At 46.7% G+C, this 24,614-nt stretch overlaps 1 protein-coding gene across 1 annotated transcript in view; it reads right to left on the bottom strand.

Moving 5' to 3' along the window:
• PIK3AP1 (phosphoinositide-3-kinase adaptor protein 1) overlaps positions 1–3,662 on the bottom strand; it is a 288,810-nt gene extending 285,148 nt beyond the window's left edge. Inside the window, exon 1 of the mRNA XM_063963241.1 lies at positions 3,340–3,662. Coding sequence (XP_063819311.1) covers positions 3,340–3,352 — 13 coding nt within the window. The 5' untranslated portion in view covers positions 3,353–3,662. The remainder of the gene's footprint in view (positions 1–3,339) is intronic.
• Positions 3,663–24,614: the final 20,952 nt, after the last annotated feature.

Raw genomic sequence — 24,614 nt, forward strand, 5'->3', positions numbered from 1 at the left:
CCCAGAAACACCCATTTCCTGTCAATCACTCTGCGGCCAGCAGTGCGACTGAAAAGCGTCGCTAGAGCTTGTGTAAAAATGCATCGGCTTTTGTGAAAGTACGAAGCGCGTGCGCAGTGCGACCCATACGCATGCGCAGATTTGCCATTTTTTTGCCTGATTGCTGCACTGCGAACGAAAGCAGCTAGCGATCAACTCGGAATGAGGGCCAATCTCCTGTAGGACTCAGGGAGCTTAACAGACAGAATGAAAATAATACAGCACGGAAACAATGAAGTACAAACAAGCTTTTCATAAAATACAGAGAGCATTGAGATGCTAAAGAGAAAATTAAGGAAATGATTGATTACTCAGGAAAGTCTTAAGTCTATTTTGAAGGATTCTAGATTGGGGGCCTCTCAAACTGTGCAGGGAAATGAGTACCATAGAATTTGAGCCACATGGCTCAAAGCTCAACCCCCAGATGAACTATGGGAGATTCTAGGTACTGCTAAAAGTCCTTCATCTACAGATCGCAGTAAGCAAGTGGGCCAGTATGGGGTCAGAAGCTGCTTCAGGTGCTTTGGCCCTGGTCATATAGGACTTTGAAAGTCAGTAAGCCAATCTTGAAGACAATTCACTTTTTTACATGCAGGTAGTGGAGGGAGTAGAGAATGAGGGTTATGTGGCTGGAACGGGACTGGTTGGTTAACATGCTGAATTGGATATAGGGCCTTATTCAGGTTTGTTAGCAAACCAAAAAAGCACACTAAAGGGCAAAACCATGTGCACTGCAGGTGGGGCAGAGATGTAACATGTGCTGAGAGAGTTAGATTTGGGTGGGGTGTGTTCAAACTATCATCTAAATTGCAGTGTAAAAATAAGGCAGCCAGTATTTACCATGCACAGAAACAATATAACCCACCCAAATCTGAATCTCTCTGCACATGTTACATCTGCCACACCTGCAGTGCAACATGGTTTTGCCCATTAGTGTGCTTCTTTGGTTTGCTAACAGACCTGAATAACCCCCATAATCTCATATTAATGCAAAACCTGCATTTTTACATCAGGCATGTGTATGCCTTTTCTTTTTAACTCTACCTTTTTATTGCATAATTTTACAATACAGCTTTTACTATCATGTAACAATCATGATAACAAGTAAATAAAGGTGAAACTGTGGATAACAAACAACTGGGGATTTCCCACGCATTTTACGCATTTTGCTTTTTGAATGAGATGAGACGTGTTTACCATTTGCTACTCCATGTGCTAAGGGGGTCGGTATGAATTGCATCCCATGCTCAGTGACAATGTTGGAGGCGGATTATTTGCTGGTGCTCAACACTAATGCAAGGTGCACCCCCCCTAAGCTTTCACCTCACAGCAGTAATGATAACCGATGTCCCTGCGAGTTACTTCCCTGGAATTTTGGAGGTGCCTTAAGGCCAATACACATTAGACGAGAAAATAAAAGATATCGCTCAGAAGGGCCAATCTGAGCGATATCTTTTTCAATCTCGTCCAGTGTGTACACTCAATATCGTTAACGATGCACGCTTCCGCGCATCATTAATGACCCCCTCCCTCATCTGAACATGTACAGATGAGGCAGGTCCTCGTTAACGACAGCCATGCTGCAACTGCAGCATGGGCGCTGCACCCCCCCCCCCCCCCCTCCCCCCTGCCGTTGCTCCCTTCCGCCCTGGCATCAGCAAGTGTGTATGCACTTGCCGATGCCGGCAACCCGCCAGGTCCCCGCCGCTGCCAATATCGGTGTCGGTGGGGGCTCATCTAGTGTGGATGGGCCTTTACACATTTGTGAAAACTCCTCCAGGGGAATCCGACTCTGTGTGTGCGGCTGCGCGCAGTGTTAGTTTACGCCTCTGGATGGAGGCTACAGGGGAGGGGTTGGAAGATCTCTCTCCTTCGAGTAAGCCTCAATAGGCTTCGAGCAGTTTACACAATCTAAAAATGGTGTAAACTAAAGTGGGCAAACTTCGGAAATCTTAAGCCTTTCAGAGTTTGGTGCATTGATAAAAATGGGGACTGCAGTCCGCAGCGCTAAGTAGCCATCTGCAGGAAATTCTCCTGTATTAGGCTATTAGTACATACAGAATTAATCAGGTTTGTTAGCAAACCAAAACAGTTAGTAACTGGGCAAAACCATGTTGCATTGCAGGTGGGGCAGATGTAACAAGTGCAGAGAGAGTTGGATTTTGGTCGGTTATTTTGTTTCTGGTCATGGTAAATACTGGCTGCTTTATTTTCACACTGCAATTTAGATTTCATCTGACTCTCTCTGCACAGGATACATCTGCCCCACCTGCAGTGCAGCATGGTTTTGCCCAATTGCTAACTTTTCTGTTTTGCTTACAAACCTGAATATGGCCCATAGCCACCATTCATACAATTATGCAGAAATGCCAGTTTCTACATAAATTTAGGAATAAAAAGCTTGATAAATATGCCCCTTAACTATATATATTTTGTATCTGGGGAAAAAAAGACAAATACTGTAGAATACAACACAGTCCTGCATTTGTGTTTTTGTTTTCTAGGCTTTAGAAGCAACTCTCCCAATTTAAAACTCTTAGCACAAAAAGGATCTATTACTTTAGTATTATCTTCTATATATCGCCACCTATACCGTCCTGCTGCACTGAGAATATTTACTAATTTCCATCAGTCCTTTCACCATTGTAGCTTACAGTCTACATTCTCTTACACAAACACTCACTAGGGTCATTCTGTCAGAAATCAGTTTATCTACCGGTATGTTTTCCTATATGTGGCATAAAGGTAACATTTACCGTTCACGTGCACTTTACACACATTGAAGTGAAGATGTTGCACATAGCAGTCAATCAGATTCTACTTTATTATCTAGCACCTTCTAGAAGATAATAGCTAGAATCTGACTGGTTGCTAAGGGCAACAACTCCACTTCTACAAACCCACTCATTAGTGAATATACCCCTTACAGTATAACAAAATACATGAGAGGTTATATGACACTGATTGTAAAATATAAGCTCACAACAGGCAGCCTTATTGTAGAGTGAAGCACGCATGCATGACTGCTCAGTGTTCACTTTAAAAACCAAGAGAATAGCTAGAAAAATATATTTTTGTTTCAATTACGGCTTTTTAAATAATTATGTGCTAATTAGAACCAAATTCTTTACAAAGAATTATCTTCTAAATTATGGCAAACAAGAAAATGCAGTCTTGTAATCAGAGGCAAGAGATGTAGGTTTCAGTAAAAGCTGAAAAAGAGGAACTTTCAAAGGAGGAAATATCTTTTTTTTTTTTTTTTAGAAAAGAAAAATACATTAAAATAAGCAAAGTACATACCTCTGGTTTCCATTTTTATAATAGCAAAGTCTGTTTTTCTTTTTCTATGTTGAATAGTCTTCACAGTAACATGCTAGCTGTTCTGGTCATAACTCCAAGCCTTTTCTTCATTTTCATTTTATTTCTATTAATAGTCCACCCATTGCTTGTACTTTGTCCCTTGTGTTGTCTCGCAAACGTCAAGTTGATAAGATGTCCAGAACCAAGAACCCGATAAGGCAGAGGCCAAGGAATGTAGTATTGAAATGAGCAAGTGCAGACACCTGTGTGTATCAGCATGAGCAGATAGTTATTACTGTAACACTGTAAATATTTCACTTCCTGATTTCTACTTGTCCTATATACTTCCTGCATTCAGCCTGCCAGACCCGCGCGACAACAGCACGGTCAGCACAGCTACAGTCCCCTCACTAACATAACTGAATGGAAAACTAGAGTTTCACAAAATGGGACATTCTAAAGGAATATAAAACTACATGGCTGCTCAATACATTTCCAGTTTGTGAATACACAGATGAAAGGAAAGGAGGAATGCCTGCCAAATAGGAATGATCGTGAAAAGTCTCTCTCTCTCTCTCTCTCTCTCTATATATATACATATATATATATTTCTTTATATCTTTATAAGATATTAATTACAACAGAGGTGTTACTTTCCTCAAAGTGACATGACCACGGTACATAATCACAAAACATCTCTTTTATATTTAGGACCCCTAAAGCCATAAGGTATGAGATACAGTAATAACTCAGTAATATAATTTATAATATAATAATAATAATTCAGTAATAACCTGGTATTTCAATCAACTCTGTTAGCGTAAAACTTAAGAGCAAGGGCGTAGCTACCATAGGTGCAGGGAGTGCAGCTGCTATGGGCCCCAGAGCTGAGAGGGGCCCACTTTCCCTGTCACAGTTACATGTGTTATACTGTATATAGTTTTCACCATTGGGTGGTACACAGGGGCCCTTACAAACTTTTGCCCTGGGATATACATTATATCTAGTTACGCCTCTCGACCTGCTTATTGCAATGTGATATAAAATGAACTAGAAGGCATTATAATGTTACATAATATAAACTGGGGCATTGTAATGTGGTATAATATGAACTAGGGGCACTGTAATGTGGCATAATATGAACTAGATGCACTGTATGTAATAATGTGAATAGGGGTTACTTTGTTGCATAATGTGTACTGGTAGCCCTACAGTGTGATGTAATGTGAACTAGGGCACTGATATGGTTCATATAATAAACTAGGGCACTACTATGGGGCATAACATTAACTATGGCATTACTATGGTTCAGAAAATAAACTAAGACACTATTATGGGGCATAAAATTAACAACTGCTGCGGAGAGTCGGCTCTCTAGAAGCATTGGGACAGGGGCCCCTTCAAATTGTTGCTATAGGGCCAACAAAGTTCTGCCTACACCCCTGCTTAAGGGGTAATGCTATGTTAATCATACCTCCCAACTTTAGAAAGTTGGGAGGAGGGACACAAATGTGATCTGACATTAGGGGTCAAGGCCTTTCAGAGGGTGCCGCGATCGCAGGCCACGCCCCTGCTGCTGTGAGGGTATGCCCAGCGCTCTGTGAGCAGCTGGCATGCCCCCTGTTCCTCTCTTCCAGTAAACAGATGCTTGCGCATCTATTCACAGCTGCTCTGCGAGTGAGAGAGGGTCTCCCAACTGCCTCCCTCCCCACCACTGCGGGACACTGCAACCCGCGGGTGGGACAGCGGGACAGTCCCGTTTTTCTGGGACAGTTGGGAGGTATGTGGTAATCAGAGCACTATCTCTCCACTGCCTTGCAGAAAGGTGGAACCTCTTGCGGAGAGATCTGTACCGGATGTATCTTCAGTACTAACGCCACGGGGCACTGTACCTATCCTCCTCTGTGGCATAGGATATTTTAACACATTTAATCAAAAGTGCTTGATGCTTTCCAATTAGCAAAGCAGGAGCTGAAATAATCGTGTTGATAGGTGCTATCTTAGTGCATATACCACAAAAATGGAAAAGAGGAAATGGGCTAGTGCACACACATAAATTATCTCAATATCACATTGAAATAGTATCAAAATTCAAAGGTGGTGTTATAACATAGATATGTATGCAGGGGCGTATCTAGAGAGGAGGAGGCTAGCCAGCAACCTATCTAAAATAATCACACGGACAACTGTAATTGCTGTGAAAGGGGTCAGCTTTTTATTGAGAGGGTTTAAACCAGTTATATTTAAATTTAAAGCTAAATTAAAGTATGGTGGCAGGATAAGAATGGCCTAGCTTAAGCGTAAGCATTAGCAATAAACATATAAACAGGGCCAACTGCCCGATGGGCAAGGATGAGCCAACTGCCACCATCCTTGCCCATCTGGCTCACAAAAACTGGGCCGACCACCCCAGCCTTGCAGGGACAATGAAAAAATAATGATGGCGACAGGCCAGCTATGGAGAAGGAAAGGGGCTCACCTGGTCCGTTGGTGCCCATTGTCCTACAAACAATTAAACATAAGTTGTTCCGAGACTGGCCACCATTACAAAACAAGCTGACACATGAGATTATTATAACCAACAATAAGGGAGGGACGGGAGGCTAATGCCCAGAAGAAAGAGACCGCCTATTTTCCAACACACTAGCTTAAACAGCCAGAGTACCTCCTATTCCCACTCTAAACCAATTAAATACCCTGACAACTCTTCCAACAAAATCCTTAACCCCTAGTATGCCTGTCAGAAGTGTGACCACACACAGCCAGGAGGTTTATGACACTACTGCCATATGTGAATGCCCTCCGTGTTCTTTCTAGGAGATAGGTGTTGTCACAACTGAGGGCTGGTGTTGGTCTGAGACAGCCTCAGTTGTAAGGGCTGGTGTAAAGGTGAATCTAGGTGGCAGAATAGGACTCCTAGACATAGATGACTTCTACCACCAATGCCCGAAGATGTGATTTGACAACAAAGATAAAATGAATGTTTGTTTATTGAACACAGTTCTGGTGGTACACCGGCAGTTGAACAGTTATGATATGAGTAATGATTAAAAAAAGTATATAGTTTCACAAGAAGTAGCAGTTGTAGTATTCCCTTAGGTGTGGTATCCGCACAAGGCTAGCTTGGGAGATTAGGAGATGGAAAGTCCTTTTACCTACACCTAGGTGCTGCAGAGTAGATGAAAGCTGGAACTGGTCAGCAGATGTAGTACAGAGGCTGAGCGTACTGCGGAATGAGTGATGCTTGTAGACTGCCGGTTTTGCCGGATGAAACGGATAATGAAGAACTGTGAATGATGTGCGGATGAACCAGTGTTAGTAGCAGAGTTGAATGACACTGGTGATGCTAGAGATCGATGAATTGGGAAAAACAGATGACTTGAATACTGTACATATCAGGAACACCGATGATGGAGCACCGATGACAATAGGTAGCTGAACACCACTGGAAACCCAATGCTGGAAGCTGGTGTTTTTGGAGCACTGCCAATAGCAGAAGGCAATGAGGATACTATGGTGTCAGGCAGGCACCGCAAGATGGTGATTGGTGCAGGTCTCTGCAGAACTGGAGACTTCAGGATCTGGAATACCCGGAACACAGTTAAAATCACAGAGAGCAGAGACAGGATACACTGGAGATGACAACCAAAGCACTGACAACCTCCAGGTCTAGGATCAGTCCCTTTATACCCCCAGCAGTGCAGGGATTGGATCAGCAATTAGGCAGAGCTCAGTGAGACTGTAGATTGGTGGAATTATCATCATGTGATCAGAACCAACATGGCTGCGCCCATACTGGTTCTTGGAGGGAAACCTGGTTTGTAATTCCATGTGGAGCTTTCACAGTAATGGCAGCAGCGGCCGCAGGACACAGTGAATGTTAAACTGCACAGCAACCTCCCAGAGCCGGCGGCGGAAGCTACAGCGGGTGAGAGGCGCCGCACAGACCTGTAGTGCTTTACAGTAGTAATCGCGGCAAAGGCCGCAGCTGACAGGAGATGCCACACAGATCCGTCCACGCACTGAGAGCGCAGCAATGGCGGCGGAGGCCCCAACTGATAGGAGACGCTATGCAGAGCCGTCCAAAGTGCTGAGAGTACAGTAATGGCGGCGGAGGCCGCGATGAGCTAGAAACGCCATTCCATTTAAGAGTTCCCTGTGACAGCACCTACAGACTGGCAGAGAGGAAATATGAAGTAAGGACATTTAACAACATGATTGAGACCCGGCCCTGGAACGCTGAGCCAGCCTCAGAGACACCTAAAAGGTAAAAAATAATGTCCAGTAGTCCGGATCGTGACAGGTGTCTGCCTAGAATTAATTGGTATTGAGAGAATTTACTTTTATTTGCTGGTCCATTTTCCTCAGTTTTATTATATATGGGGGAATGTAATAGGGTGTGAGAATCAGAAAGTGAGAGAGTTTGGAAGAGTTCTCCTGTTTTTTTTTCAAGTGGCAATCATTTACATGGCAAGCCAAGGTAGATTCTGCCATGCACATGATTGCCACATAAAAAAAAAACAGGAGAATTCTCACACAATCTCTCAATATCTGATGCTCACACCCTATTACATTCCCTCCCATATTCTAGATATACTGTTCACAATATCTGACCATCAGCAAATACTGTACACTGCTTTACTAATCTTCTGGTAACACCACCCTTATGACAGCAGTGTTATACCCCTTTTACACCGCCAGCTAGTAACACGGGTTATTGCACATGAACATGCATAACCCGTGTTGCTGCTCGGTGTAAAAGGGTCGAGTTGGAATAGTCCGGGTCAAGTAACCCGGTATTCCAACTCGGGAAGTTTGCGGGGTTGAACACGTGTTCAACCCGGCAAACTGTGCAGTGTAAACGGTAGCTGGGTCGATGCGACCCGGCTTCCCGTTTACACTCTATGTGCGGGCGGCGCTTGGAGATCATGTGATCTCCAAGCGCCGTCCCCGTCGTGTTACTGGCAAAGTCACCAACCCGGCAATATGCCGGGCTGGTGACTCCGGTCTGAAAGGGGGCTGACGCGGGTCGCAGCCGGGTAGCTCCCGTGTGGGGCTCCCGGCTGCGACCCGCAATTTCAGGTGTAAAAGCGGTTTACGTGAGCAGAGTGGGCTGGAGTGATACAGCTCTGTGTGATGTAATACAGTGCAGCACACGGTTCCTGTTACTGAGGAGGAGAAGTCCATTTGGTGTCACCCCTCGGTGCGGCTCGTACGCCCCTAGTAATGACACAGCTGTTGGAATTCCTGTCAGTAAGGACAGAGGGAACATCTTAGCACAGGTTGGAGGTAAGCAGGTGCCACTTACCTAATTGGGAACTATATTCAGCACTCTCCGGACCAACCTTCTGCAATTGGACATTTATTCTTTGGAGTACAAATACCGGTTCCGTGGACTGTATCAATTTTTGTCACAGCTCTGGTGAGGACTCGGGATTAAAATCAACCCAGTGCAAAGAACCCTTAAGTGACTTAGGTACTTACATCCTCGGACACATATAACAAACCGGGACTGTTTACCAAAATGTACAAGGAGGTATTAAATCAGAAACGGAGGATTTGCATTTGTGCTGTTTTAAACACCCTATGGGGTACATTTACTAAGCAGTGATAAGAGCGGAGAAGTGAGCCAGTGGAGAAGTTGCCCATGGCAACCAATCAGCACTGAAGTAACATCTATAATTTGCATACTATAAAATGATACAGAGCTGCTGATTGGTTGATGGGGAAATTTCTCCACTGGCTCACTTCTCCACTCTTATCACTGCTTAGTAAATGTCCCCCTTAATGTGAGGTTTTATATGTTTTGCGAGATTTTATATAAGTTCATTTATACCTAATTAAACCTGATATTATCTAATTATTAACATTGTGTATACAAACATTCATCAATTAGCGCTGCTATTTTTATACATATTTTGTTCTGGTATAAAGGGACTAACTACCCATTTTTTAGCAGCTGCTTTAGTTGTCAAAGCAGGTTATGACCTAAGCGCCGGTTTATATACCACGGTATATTATAATATATTTTTTTAGAGGGTCCCTGTTGCCCTATAGTGATAGAAAGGATAAATCAACAATGTTGTTGTGAGAGGCATGCTCAGACTGGCCCATGGGGAAGTTGATGAATTCCCCAATAGTCCCTAGTGACTCTAAGCCCCTCCCCCTACCATAGGTGTGCAGGCCCAGTGTCCGCAAGGTTATCCTTTTTTATACTGCAAGAATGCAATGTGTGTGTGTGTGTGGGGGGGGGGGGGTGCAACTGTAAGTGGGTACCGTGCTGGGGAGGGAATGGAGGATCCTTACCTCCGTTCCCCTCTGGCGGGTGTCGGCTCACGGCAGGGTGTCGGCTCACGGCAGGATGCGGCGCAGCGTCAGGTTCCCAGTACGGAGGGACTTGCATCCATTAGGATTTAAGCCCCTCCAATCAGTTCGCGACCGTTTGAATGGCGTGCCAGTCGTGAGCCAATCGGGGCCCGCGCCTGGGCAGCCAACAGAGACGGGCCGCGACGAGCCAATCAGGGCTCGCCGTGTCATAGCTCCGCTTCCTCCCGGCATCACATAACAGGCATTGCGATGCGGGAGAGCTCAGTCGGGTGCCAGGCGCTGAAGCAAGAAGAGCTCCAGAGGAAGAAGACAGACGAGACGGTGGTGGCAGCGGTGACAGCTGCGGAGGCTGAGAAGACAGAAGAAGCGGCGGCTGAGCAGGCGGAGGAGGCCAAGCAAGGAGTCCAGCGGCGGAGGACTGGCGGAGAGTGCTGCGGTGTGTGGGAAGTAAAAGAGTTAAAGAGGCTCCCCTCTGCAGCCTCTCCCACTGAGTCTGGTTGGCGGCCTTGGGCCCTCACTACTTACATATAGTCCTGCCTAGACCACCGGGTCGTCATGCATTAGGCCTGTGGGCACGTGCAGGCATTAGGCCTGAGGGGTAGTTAGGAGAAAGGGGGCTGTACTTGCATTAGTAATCTTGGCATTAGGCCAAGGTTACACTTCTTCTGCTAGGCAGGCACTAGATCTGTGGGACCAATACAGGCACTAGGCCTGTGGGTAAGTTAGGAGAAATAAGTTTTCTGGCTGTGATCTTGGCATTAGGCCAAAGTCACTGGGAGAATCTGGTAGGCGGCCATTAGGCCCGTGGGTGATCATAGGCATTAGGCCTGAGTCTCCAGTAGAGGGCGCTAGGCCCCTGAGTGTATACAGGCGTTAGGTCCGTGCCCATATAGTCAGGCCCCCCAGGGCCTGTGTCCACATAAACAGACCCCTCTCCGGCTGGGTCTCCACAGCAAGTGGGCAGTGAGACAGCTTGCTCGAGGCCTACTGCTAGTTGGGTGTGAAGGGCTGGCTGGCCCTCACTTTCTGTACACTGTTTGGGATTGGGGAGGCTGTGGAGAGTCAATCCCGCCTCACACGCCCTACCATCCCGTGAACCTGAAGTGGATGGCTGTCCACGACACGGAGCTAGTTTGCGCAGGCGTTTATTAGTCGGCACGAAGCAGCTAGACCATTCACCAAACCAGACTCAAAGGTAACTCATACTTCGTTGTATATCATTACTGTTGTCAACTTGTATGTGTATGTACTGTTAGTTGGAGACAGGTGTACCAGTTTGCCCAAGTTGTATTGATGTTTAGAGTTTGTAGTAAAATAGGCCAGTTTAGTTGTTAGCCTATTTACTAGTTTGTAGGGAGGCTGCAGTCATTTTCTCTCCAGGAGCAAAGACCCGCAACAGGCAAGGTGACAAGAGTGGCTGTGTGAGTATTCCCCTCTGTGTGTGTCTTGGTCCGTGTTGGGCGCCGGTTCGTGAGACCTCGCTAGGCCGAGTGAGGCTCGCCTCCACCTGGTGCACAAGTGCCAATAGGTGACGATTGGGTGGCTGAGGCCTTAGGGCCAGTGATGACATTCACCTAACCGGTGAAGGTCGCTGCCACCCCTGTTGTGTCCTCTTCCTTGCCGCGGAGAGTGTTCATACTCGGTGACTAGTGTTTCTCTTCTCCTAGCCGTCTGGTCCCCAAGGCCGAATTGCAGCGTTGAGGTTCCAGGAAAGCTCCCCGGTCTGAAGAGGTTCCGTGGCCGGAAGGTGAGAAGGACAACCGGCGGTAAGAAGCGAGTTACACCTGCACGGCAGCAGGCACTATACCGCACCGCCACTCTCACACAACAGGTAACATGCTTTTTTACTAAACCCCCGGACTCTCACTCACTCTTCAGCACTTGGAGGGAGGGACAGAGCCTTCAGTGTCAGGGGTTATGGGCCTCTGTGCACTTCTGCCTCTGTGACAATCCATGTTGGCTACAGTGCTTGCTAAGACAAGATGTCACAGAGAAGTGACGGCGGGCTTTGACTGTGAGTGACCAGTGTGGGAGAGATCTAAATAGAGAGAGCAGCAGCAGCAAAATCAGTACTGCAGTTATATAGGAGCATCCTGGATGAGCATGCTATCAGTCGGGGAAAAGAAATTTGAGTTCCAGGCCAGGTGAGTGCAGGTGTGCATACTGTACCTGCGGCTGATCCTATTCACCCCTCTGATTTGCAGTTGGCGTAAGTAAATGCCACAGCATCCCATCTTACGCAAGCAATACAAGCCTAACCTTTACATGCAATACACTGGACCCACTCCTGAGCAGGTTTTGACAGATTTTAACTCTAATAGGCCCTACACACTTAAAGATTTTACTGAACGATATGAACGTTCTCGCTCATTAATGAACAAGAACTTGTTCATATCGTTCAGTGTGTAGGCACCAACGATGAACGATGCGCAGCCCCGTTCATTGTTGGTGCCGGCTCGTTCATACCTGCAGGCCAATATGGACAATCTCCTCCATATTAGCATGCAGGGCTATGGAGCCGGGTGACGGGGGGAGTGAAGAAAGTTCACTCCCCCCGTCACCCCACCTTCCTCCCCGATGGCGGGTCGTCAATATTTAGCTACAATATTTTGTCTACTTTCTTTTTTTTATTTTGATGTCCTTTTCTTAGTCTTTTTAGATATGCCTTCATTACAGGGGGTATATTTACTAAGATTCGTGTTTCTGCCGAATTGGTGGGAGTTCGAACTCGAAGTTTATCGTTTGTATTTTTATGCAACTCTTTGATATCATTTTCGGGAATTTACTAAGCTGACGAGTTTTGCTTTTTCGTATTTTCCGATGTCTATGTTATTCGTATTGTCGGGCAGTGTTTTACAGGAGTGATGAGTAAAACACTGCCGGACATAACACAATGAAGCCCGGCCGGATCAGTGAGATCCGTGCAGGGCTTCATTGTGTACTGTATTAAAAGAGTTAAAATTGTTTAAAAAATTGCGTGGGGTCCCCTCTCCTAAGCATATCCAGCCTCGGGCTCCTTGAGCCGGCCCTGGTTGTTTAAATACCGGGGGAAAATTGACTGGGGTCCCCAGTATTTAGACAACCAGCACCGGGCTCTTGGGTCGGCCCTGGTTCCAAAAATATGGGGGACAAAAGACATAGGGGTCGCCTGTAATTTTAAAATCAGCACCGGGCTCCACTAGCCAAGAAGATAATGCCACAGCCGGGGGACACTTTTGTACTAGTCCCTGCGGCCGTGGCATTACCCCCCCAACTAGTCACCCCTGGCCGGGGTACCCTGGAGGAGTGGGGACCCCAATTAACTTTGCGGTTAACCGCAGACTGCAAGGTTCCCATCATAGGCCAGAATGGAGGAGCGTGATCCCCCATTCTAGCCGGATCACTACTCCTGATTGACAGGCTAGTAGCGCACAGCCAATCAGGAGAGGGCCATGATGTGGCACTCCCTGATTGACTGCTGGGATCTCCAGTGACAGGAGTCACGGGGATTCACGGCATTCAGGGAAAGGGGTTCCATGTGTAAACATGGAACCCCTTTAGTGGTGTGGATCGGACTTTCGTTTTTTTTTTTTGTTTGTTTTTTACAAGGCTGTGGATTACTTCTGGAAAGAAGAGGACTGATCATCACTGGATAATAGGTGAATATATTGGAATTTTGTATTTACAGGTAAACGTTTGTATTCTACATGGAGAAGGGGACGTGATTGCCCGCCGTGGGATGTAGGTAAGTATGTATGAGTGTGTAAGTGTGTTTTAAGAAATTTGTACTATCACGGTGTGTGTGTGTGTATTGTTTTTATTTGGGTATTTCTTTTGTTGTAGAACTACAGGTACCAGCGGGCCCATTATTTCCCCGCATGCTGGTACTTATGGTTCTCCAAGTACCAGCAAGCGGGGGAGGCTTGCTGGGCTTTGTAGTTCTACAACAAAAGACAATATTCTTTTTTTACACATAAAAAGGCTATCAGCCCCACATCCACCGCCTCGGGCTTCACCCCTGGCCCTTGGGTGCCTGGAGGGGGGGACATCTTGATTTAAGGGGTTCCCACTCCTCCAGGGTTCCCCGGCCAGTGGTGACTAGTTGGGGGGGTAATGCCACGGCTGCAGGGACCAGTATAAAGGTGTCCCCCAGCTGTGGCATTGGTTGTCTAAATACGTAAATTTTTCCCCGGTATTTAAACAATCAGGGCCGGCTCACAGACCCCTTTCCACAGATAAGCATGCATGGATCTCACTGATCCGTGCATGACTATCTGAACACGCCAGCAAAAAGCAGGTCTATTTGAAAGCTTCTTTTTTTTACGAATTCTATGCTTTCCCAGCAGTGTTTGGCTATTGTCGGCAGTGATTGAGAATACAAATTCTTAGTAAATTACCGAGTTGTATCAAATAACAGCTGTGTTTGACCGATGGTCTATTCATTCATATTTGTGAACTCTGCCGGGAAAAACAATACGAATAGCCCCAACACTGCCGAGATCTGTGTTTAGCAAATTCCCGTGATCACACTTAGAAGAAAAATACAAACTCAAATTAAATCAGGACCTTAGTAAATAAACCCCCAGGTTTTGTCTAATTTTTTTTCCATTTCTTATATTTGCCTCTAGTTCTAGCTGGTCTTTAAAGGGAGTGTCAGTGATTATTGCAGCTTTACATTTATGCCTGCTTGTGCAAACTTTTCTCTCTTTTGACTTTGCAAATGGGCGAATTCTCTCTGGTGTTGTATGGTGCCTTTTATTGGTTCCACTTGTAGATGGCTGGGGCTGTAGCTCAGAATATTGTTGCTCTTCATCCTTGCCTAATGGCAGAGGCGAATTTAGGGGTCATGGCTCCTCTAGGCACAACAGTAACAGCTGCCCCCCTCTGTGTAATTTTATTCTTTTCATTGCTTGGTTATAAGCCCTCATTACACAATTGGAAATTTAATATAATAAAAGCCATTAAGTATGACATTACATTTTATTTTTAATTATGTATGCATATTTACTAAGTAGGACAGCTTACAGGGGCAGTCCTACTATTTACAATCCACGCAAGATGCCGTATGGTACAGTACAGTGGAAATATTTTGCAGTTACTGGTAAATTTCAGTCTTACCAGAGCTGGCCCTAACCGATATGAAGCCCTAGGCAAGTTTTTGGCTGGTGCCAAGAGTAAAAAGAGTATTTACAAGTGTGCTGTCAACAGCAGCTGGTATGGGGATGGTCAAAACCCCGAACTACAATAGCAAATAAAATAATGAGAACCAGTGCTAGCTGTATGAAAATTATATCTAGAAAATTATATTTATAAAACGGCTTGTTATGATAAACAATCATCTCCCCCATTGCCCAACTCCGCTGCAGGGGCGTCACTCTTGACTCCTCCCTCTCCTTTGCGCCCTACATCCAAGCTCTTGCGCAATCTTGTCGGTTCCAGCAACGCAACATTGCTTGCATCAGGCCATTTCTCTCCCAGAGTGCAACTAAACTTATCATCCACTCACTGGTCATCTCACGACTCGACTACTGCAATGGTCTCCTCACTGGCCTCACTTGCTCCCACCTCGCTCCCCTCCAATCTGTCCTCAACTCTGCAGTTAGGCCCATCTTCCTCTCCTGCCGCTCCACTTCTGCCACTCCCCTTCAACAAAATCTACACTGGCTCCCATTCCCCTACAGAATCCTCTTCAAACCCCTCACCCTCGCATACAAGGCCATCTCTAATTCCACTGCTCCCTACATCTCCAACCTCCTCTCCCTTCATACTCCCTCCCACCCACTACGGTCGGCCGATGACCGCCGCCTCTCCTCTGCCTTGGTCACTGCTTCCCATGCACAAGTTCAATATTTTGCCCATGCTGCACCCCTTCAGTGGAACGCATTCCCCCGCTTCATTAGACTCTCCCCGACCTTGCAAAGCTTCAAACGGGCACTGAAAACCCACCTATTTATCAAAGCGTACCCCTTCAATGCATAACCTAGTCCTTAGGCTGATCCTCCACCCCCCTGCCCCATGCCTTGAACATCTCTGCTTTGCTTGCATACTGCAATCAGGCTTCCTCCTGCTTGCTTGCACCTCATGTCATCTGTCTGTCACCCCTCCCCACTAGATTGTTAGCTCTTCAGAGCAGGGCCCTCTTTCCTCTTGTTGTCTAAGCCCTCTTCTCGACACATTTCACTCAGCGACCATCTTTACCTGCTTTTTCTCCCACTGATAAAGGCTCCTCTCTATCTATGGCCGCCAGCCCCAAGTAGTACAATGATTACTCCCTCGCTACTTACATCTAAGCTGCATTATGTTTTGAGAATTGTGGCACTCTTTGTTACCTGCACTCTATTTTTGTTATTTATTTACTGTTATGCTAATTTTTGTCTCCCTGTACTGTCCTCTGTACGGCGCTGCGAAACACTTGTGGCACCCTATAAATAAAATATTATAATAATAATAATAATAAACACATTTATTAAAAAGACATATTCAGTTAAAAAAAAGATGTGTGTATATATATATATATATATATATATCTCCTATATAATTGCCCAGATCTGTGACTTTGTGCTTCATTTGCTAACGCTGGGCAGAGTCAAAACACTGGGCGGAGTTAGTCAAATGAGTCACAGATCTGGGCAAATCTATAGATCTCCTATATAATTGCCCAGATCTGTGACTTTGTGCTTCATTTGCTAACGCTGGGCGGAGTCAAAACACTGGGCGGAGTTAGTCAAATGAGTCACAGATCTGGGCAAATCTACAGGAGACTTGGAGCAGGAGCAGATGGTATGGGCATGGCACAGTCAGGGGTGCATACCTCCCAACTTTCTTCAGGCAGGAGGGACACACGCACAGCAAAAAGGGGCAAGGCCAACGAGAAAGGGGGCGTGGCTTCGCAAGTGGACCCGCGATTGCGAGCCACGCCCCTGTTTTCGTCAGTGAGGGGGCATGCCCAGCGCTCTGTGAGCTGCTGGCATGCCCCCAGCGGCGGATTATGAGTCCGGGGGGCCCAGGGCACTTGAGACAGGAACCCTATCTCATTGCTGTGCCTGCTGTGGGTTTGAGGGTGTGGCCTAATTGCGGCCCTCGTGGCCACGCCCCCTTATGCAAATTCCGGGATTTTTTTAATGGGATTTTGGCCCCTCAGCTAGGGGTAAATCCAGAGGGGGTGGTTACTCCCCCCTACACACCCACACAGGCAGAAGACAGCAGGGATGCTGCTGCCTCCCTGCAACACCACAGAGCTGCCTACACGCAGCAGCGTGTGCTGACTAAAGCACAATGCTGCTGCTGTTGCTGGCAGGATGGGGGAGCTTCAGAGCTGGGGCAGAGCCACTCCAGCCGGGGGGGGCCCCTAAAACTGTGAGGCCCGGGGTACGTACCCCCTGGGCCCACCCTTAATCCGTATCCCCTGATGCCCCCTCTCCCTCTGTCTCCACTAAATAGACGCTGTGTGCATGCTAAGCAGAAAGGCGAGTACAGGAGCTTCCCAACTGCCCCCCCCACCGCGGGACACTGCGGCCCGCGGGTGGGACAGTGGGACAGACCAAAAAAAATGGGACTGTCCCGCGAAAATCGGGACAGTTGGGAGGTATGGGGGTGTGTGAGGGGGTATGCCATACAGACAGACGGGCACCGGCTCACTGTGTACTTGACCCCCCACATCAGCATACTCAGCAGGATCTCTCTGACGCGGAGTAGCGTCACTTTCTGGCACACTCCACGCTTCTTAGCTGCAGTTTTGTGGGGCACCTGCGGCTGTGCAGGTTCCGTACTGCCTCTGTTATCTCCAGCCCCGGCAACCCCACCGCTAGCTGCAGCGCTGCCGCCCGCAGTGAGGTGTGCCCAGCTCCTTCACACACTTTAGCCGGCGGGCAGCGCTGCAGAAGTCTGCGCTGCTTGCAGGCTCCGACCCCCTCCTCCCTCCAGCCGCAGCGTCTCCTGGGGGCTAACCAGTCACTCCCAGTCTGCCCTTACCACAGTGCCTGGCAGCCGCGAGGTCCGCGCCGCGTACATGCTATTACCCCCTCCTCCCTCCAGCCGCAGCGTCTCCTGGGGGCTAACCAGTCACTCCCAGTCTCCCCTTACCACAGTGCCCGGCAGCCGCGCGAGGTCCGCGGTGTGTGACTGAGGAGTGGGGGAGAGGGATGCGGACGGGCAGAGGAAGCAGGACTCCAGCCTGAGAGAGTCAACCATGCCAAGTCTCCACCAGCAGCAGATCCAAACAGGTTGGAGTGGAACAGCAGCAGCAGCCAGCAGCAGTGACTCCGGTAAGACACATCTGTCTGTCACCACTGTTTTGTCCCTAATACCAATCTCTCCCGTGCCCTGTGTTCTGTCATGTCCCTGTCACCCCTATCCTGGCCCTGTCAACCAAATCCTGGTCCTGCCACCCCTACCCTGGCCCCGTCGCTCCTGGTCCCGTCGCCCCTATCCTGGTCCCGTCGCCCCTATCCTGGCCCCGATGCCCCTGTCCTGGCCCCGTCACCCCTGTCCTGGCCCCGTCACCCCTGTCCTGGCCCTGTTACTGCATACCCTCCAACTACCTTTTTGGCAGGTACAGTATCCGCAGCGCCTCCAGACCCCTCCCCAATGCACCACACCTCCGCACCTTCCCCTCCACCACATGCGACACTCCACCCCTCCCCCACACGCTGTGCCTCCAGACCCCTGGCACCACCAGCAGGTCCCACTCCCCCACCACCCACAGCACCTCCAGACCCCCTCCACCATCCACCCCCCATATATGTCTCCCCCCACACCTGCCCCCCTCCATCCACAGCAACTGCAGACACCCTCCTCCATTCGCGGTCCCCCCCTCACCCACCCACGGCACCTCTGCACCTGCCCCTCCACCATCTGCAGCGCCTCCGGACCCCCTTCCCCGTCTGCCGCACCTGCCTCTCCCCCACCGCGGTGCCTCTGGACCCCCTACCCCACCCCCGGCACCCCCGCCCCTTCCCATCCCACAGCACCTCCGGAACCCTTCACCCATCCACAACATCCCTGCACCTGCCCCTCCCCCGTGGCACCCCTGCCCCTCCCCCACCTGCAGTGCCTCCGGACCCCTCCCCCATCTACAGCCCCCACTCTTCTGTCTCTCCCCCACCCGCAGCATGTCCCAACCCTTCCCCATCAGGGCCCCCCCGCATCTGCCCCCCCTCCACCTGCAGCATCTACAGACACCCTCCCCCATCCGCAGTCCCCCCCGCACCCGCTCATTCTGTACATCATGCCCAGCAGGTGCTGTTTACGCCGCCGCAAGGGGCTGCACCTCCTTCACCATCGCACGCCCTTTCATTGTGCAATATTTAACTACTAACAAAGGAATGCAGGTAATACTCCATATAATACAAATATTGAACCCCATATAGGCATGCAAGGGTTAAAGGGGCGTAGCCCCTTTGCGACGGTGTGAAGAGCGCCCGCAGGGTGCGATGAAGCACCTAGTATATATATATATATATATGTAAGGTATAATATCACATACCGGCAGTGTAAATAAATGATTGAAATGAATATATACCACTCAGGATGTCCCTAGATTTTGACTTGCTGGGGTTTGCAAAATTTAGGACGTTGTACTAAATAGGGATATTGGTTACCAATATCCCTATTGAGTACAACGTCCTAAATTTCAATTCAATCATTTATTTATTTACACTGCCGGTATGTGATATTATGCCTTACTGTACATATATATATATATATATATATATATATATATATATATATATATTGTATTTTTATTTTTTTTAACTGAATATGTCTTTTTAATAAATGTGTTTATTATAACAAGGCGTTTTAAAAATATAATTTTCTATATATAATTTTCATACAGCCAGCACTAGTTCTCATTATTTTTTATTTTTTTGGGCTGGTACCCCCTAGCACCACCGCTAGTTCCACCTCTGACCTTGCACCCCTTTCCCTGCACCATCACCCCTGACCCATAGCAGTCCTAATTTTGGTGCTTCTAACTCCTATATATTAAATAGGAACAGTGTGCACATTTGGCGCACAGCCCAAAAAGGGGCATGTTCTTGCTGGGAAGGGGCATGGCCACACAATAGTACTCCCAATTCAAATTAGGCCACACAGTAATGCAACTTTATTCACATTTTATCATGCGATAGTGTCCCTTATTCATGTTACATCACACAGTAGTACCACTTTATCTTATATTCGTTATACCTCACAGTAGTGTCCCTTATATACACTTTACATCACACTGAATGCTCCTTATTCACATTACACCATACCATATTGCTCTTTATTCACATTCGACCACACAGTAGTGCCCTTTCTATACATTATGCCACACAGTAAAGCACCTTATACACATAATGCCACACATTAGTAATGCATTTATACATATAATAACACACAGTAATGCCCCTTACACATATGACACACATTATTAATGTCCTTATAAACATAAAGCACCTTACACATTATGCCAACCTTTATTAATGTCCTTGTACACATAATGACACACATAATATCCCTTACACTTATGCCACACATTATTGATGCATTTATACACATGACACACATAATGCCCCTTAAACATATGCCGAAGACTATTGCACAACCAACCCACCCGCACACAGAACTCACACGGCCGCTAATGCTGTGACCTCTGCCTCTGCTTGTATACAGATGCGTCCTCATACATATTGCCTCAATACGCCATGCAGCAAGAGATGCCTTTTTTTGCTGAAAAGTTGGACGCATTTTTTGATGAAAATGCATCTTACTTGCATTGCTATATGACTAGGATGCACAAGCAGCTTCTGCTGATTAAAATGATATGTAGCATGTCTATATTCTGTGTGCGACTGTGGCTGTATCTGCATATGAAATGCTACATTACAGTGATTTCCAGGAATACTCTGTAACGTAGCATTTCGTATGCAGATATAGTCACACACAGAATATAGGCATGTCACATGTCATTTTAATCAGCAGAATCTACTTGTGTCCCTAGGCATTCCAAATGCCCTAGACACTTGCCTAGTTTGCCTATGCCTAGCGTCGGCTCTGGGTCTGACAGTACTAAAGCAAGCACTTGGATAGTGCCGCCCCTAGGCACGTGCCTAATGGGAAATTCACCACTGCCTAATGGTTGGGTTATGGGGATATCTGTAACCACTGATGGTTGAACATCTTAATCACTGATTACGTCACGGTTAAATGGCCAAATGCCGGAGACTTGGAAGCCTGCCATTATATTTTTAGGTGTTACAGCGAGCGGCAAAGTTTGTTTGATAACAGTCAATATGTTTTAGATTCCCATTGTTATTAAAGAATTGTTCTTCATCCATCCATCTGTAGCATTGTTCACATATTGTTTGAAAAGGCCATAAACTAACCTAACCAGTGGCTGCAGTTTATGTGATGTGTGTGGAGGAAATGAAAGCAGAATTATGCAATTGACTTTTGCTAAATTTATGACTGCAATTGAAAGATTGCATGATTGTTGAGAAGAAGAAGAGTTTGTTTTTCTGGAGGGCATTTTATGTGTTTCATGAAGTGTGTCATGAAAGGTAAAAATGCCTCATCATTTACCTATCTGATTGGATTTGTGGTTCCGATACACCCTGGTGGACCATCGGATATAAAATATGGCTTAAAATATTTGTACGGAAATATAAAAAGTGGAGGAACTGAATTTCCATTATCACTGACCGCCAAAATCATTGTCTCCAGTGTTCCCCTCTTCGCAGATGTAACGACTCCAATTTGCTGCTCTCCTTTAATTGTAATCATTTTTGACAGCTTCTGAACAGTCGGAACTCCCGTTTCGTTGACGATCCATACGTCTTGACACTCAAAATTAATCTTTCATATACTTTAGTGAGGTTGTTATAAAACTCGCCCAAGTTATGTTTATTAAAGCTTGTGGTGGCTCTACTCAAGCTGGTTACTTTAGATGTGCGGATGGATCGAATTGGATTTCGATTCATAAAACCTTTCAACCAATCTTGGTAGCACTACTTTTAATTTCCCAGTTGCCAGGAGTTTGGATATTATTAACAAAGCAATATTCATATGCCAGTGTTTAGGCATCAGTCGTAGTCAGTCCATAAAATATTTTACAGCATTTCTGTATGTATAATGCCAGTTCCTGTCCATTCAAGAATATGTGCTTACAGTTTAGTATATCCTAACAATTTCGTTGTGTGACTAGCCTTCTCTTTTTGCTTCAAATACCGTTGTAGTGTAATATAATTAATTTTATGAAAATGTATTTATTTATTATTTATTAACAGTTTCTCATATAGCGCAGCAAGTTCCGTTGCGCTTTACAAATGGACACAATGATAAGACAAAACTGGGTAATAACAAACAGTCATAGAGGTAGGAAGGCCCTGCTCACAAGCTCACAATCTATGGGGAAACAGGCATTGATACACAAGGATAGGTGGTATCTATTGTATAGCTGTCAACCAGATTGCAAAGGTTCTTGGTTCGCTGCATGATATCACATCACAGCAATGATGAACCAGGGTCAAGAGGAAGGGAAAGTGAAGAAAGAGGAAATATGTGGAGGATATGTGTGGAATCTACAGTGGGGATATCATTGGATAGGAAAGGTTATGAAGGTAATGTGAGCGGTTCTGGAATTTGATAAGCTTGTCTGAATAGGTGAGTTTTCAGGGAACGCTTGAAGGTTTGGAGACTAGAGGAGAGTCTTATTTTGCATGATAGGGCATTCCACAGAGTGGGTGTAACCCAAAGAAAGTCCTGCAATCGTGCATGGAAGCAAGTCATGAGTGTGGTTGAGAGATGTAGATCTTGTAAAGAGAGAAGGGGCCGGGTTGGGAGATATTTTGAGATAAGCGAAGAGATATATGTTGGTGTAGTATGGTTAATAGCCTTGTGTGTAAGTAACAGTATTTTATATTGAATACGGTAGAATACGGGTAACCAATGGAGGGACTGACAGAGTGGGTCTGCAGATGAACGTCTAGCAAGATTAGTCTCACAGCTGCATTGAGAATGGATTGTAATGGGGAAAGTCTCTTCTTGGTAAGACCAGTAAGAAGACTATTGCAATAATCCAGGGACGTGCGGTGAGGTAAATGGCTCAGGAGGCACTGGCTAGTACCAGAGCCAGATTTACACGCAATCTATGAGCCAAAGGGTACATCTGGGCATTAAATACAGGTGCAGCAGTATAAACTCCTGGAAATTTGGTGAGTTTTGATCAGAGATGTGCAGAAAAGATAGACAGGTGAGCCACTGCCTCAACTGCCATAGACTTTGTACTCCAGAGTTTTGGCTATAAAAATGATTAGAATAATACAAAGAAGATATTTCAAACAAATTCTTTGTATTTTTCATATACTTTATACAGTCAAAACTCTGGAATAAACATTAGTATGACAGGAAAGGCTCTGCCTCACCTGCCTCACCCCACCGCACATTCACTGCAATAATCAATGCGGGAGATAATGAGAGCATGGATTAGTTTTAGCAGTGTCGTGCGTAAGGTATGATCGTATTTTGGATATGTTTTTTAGATGCATGTAACATGATTTTGAGACATATTGAATTGGGGAACAAAGGACAGTTTTGAGTCAAGGTTGACACCTAGGCAGCGAGCTTGTGGGGTAGGATTGATTGTCGAGTTCTCAACAGCAGGGCCGTAACTACGTATGTGCCAGGTGTGCCTGGCACACAGGGCAGTTGCCCTGAGGGCGCAACTGCCAGCGGCTTATAATTAGTCAAATTGACTCATTACAAGCCGCCTCTGCTGTGTGCGCCGCACTGGTGAGGAGAGCAGCAGCGCCGGAGGCAGCGGAGAAGGAGGGAGGGGGACTGGAGCCGCAGCAGCGCTATGTAATTGGTAGAGGCGCCGCTGCAGCAGTCCTCTCTCCTTCCGTATTAGCTGCCCGGCGCTGCTGTGAATGCTGGAATGCGGTTCCTTCATCCCAGCATACACAGAGGTGGCGGGCAGCCAATACGGAAGGAGAGGGGACTGCTGCAGCGGTGCCTCTACCAATTACATAGCGCTGCTGCGGTTCCAGTCCCCCTCCCTCCTCCTCCTCCTCCCTGCACCGAGGGATCTGCCAGCACGAGGAGCCTGACTGCCAGCGGGGAGAGATGGTAAGTATATCTCTCTCTCTCTATTTCTCTATCTATTCTGTCTGCCGCAATGTGTAAAAAGGGGACGCTGTCTGCCGTAATGTGTATAAAGGGGACGCTGTCTGCCGTAATGTGTAAATGGGGCTCTACCTGGTGTAGTGGCGCTACTGTGCAGCGTAATTTGAATAATGGAGACTACTGTGCACCGTAGTATGAATTGGTATTATTTTGTGGCCATGCCCCTTCCCCATGAAGCCACGGCGAGCACTGCCCTTATTTTGCATGGGGAGGGGGGGGGGGCGCCAATGCCGTTTCTTGCACACAGCGCTAAAATGCCTAGTTACGGCACTGCTCAACAGTGATAGAAATAGTAGTTTGGTAACTGCTACTGGCCAGTGAAAATATAATTAACTCTGTTTTGTGAATATTAAGTTCGAGGTGTCGAGATGACATCCAAAATGAAACAGCAGAAAGGCATTCAGTTACACGGCCTAATAGAGATAGAGACAAATCTGGGGAGGATAGGTAGATTTGAGTATCATTTGCGCACAGATGATACTGAAATCCAAAAGAGATGATTAGTTTACCAAGAGATGAGGTATAGATTGAGAAAAGCAGAGGACCTAAAACAGAGAAAATTAGCTGCATTTCTTAAAGAAAATTTTCCATTAATGACATAATTTGCATCTGTCTCATAGGTAGTTTCAGGTATTGGACCTGACAAAGCTTATTATTTATCTTATAACCTTCACTATATACAGGTAAGAGACTCAGTACGCAATTGGCGTATGGGGTACCGTAAGGGTACGCACTTAGCGTAGCATACGCTCGGCCGTGATCGAGACGCACATGCGACACGCTCGCTCACAGCTTAATGCGTA

This window comes from Pseudophryne corroboree, chromosome 3, assembly GCF_028390025.1.
Source record: "Pseudophryne corroboree isolate aPseCor3 chromosome 3, aPseCor3.hap2, whole genome shotgun sequence".
Classification (NCBI taxonomy): domain Eukaryota; kingdom Metazoa; phylum Chordata; class Amphibia; order Anura; family Myobatrachidae; genus Pseudophryne; species Pseudophryne corroboree.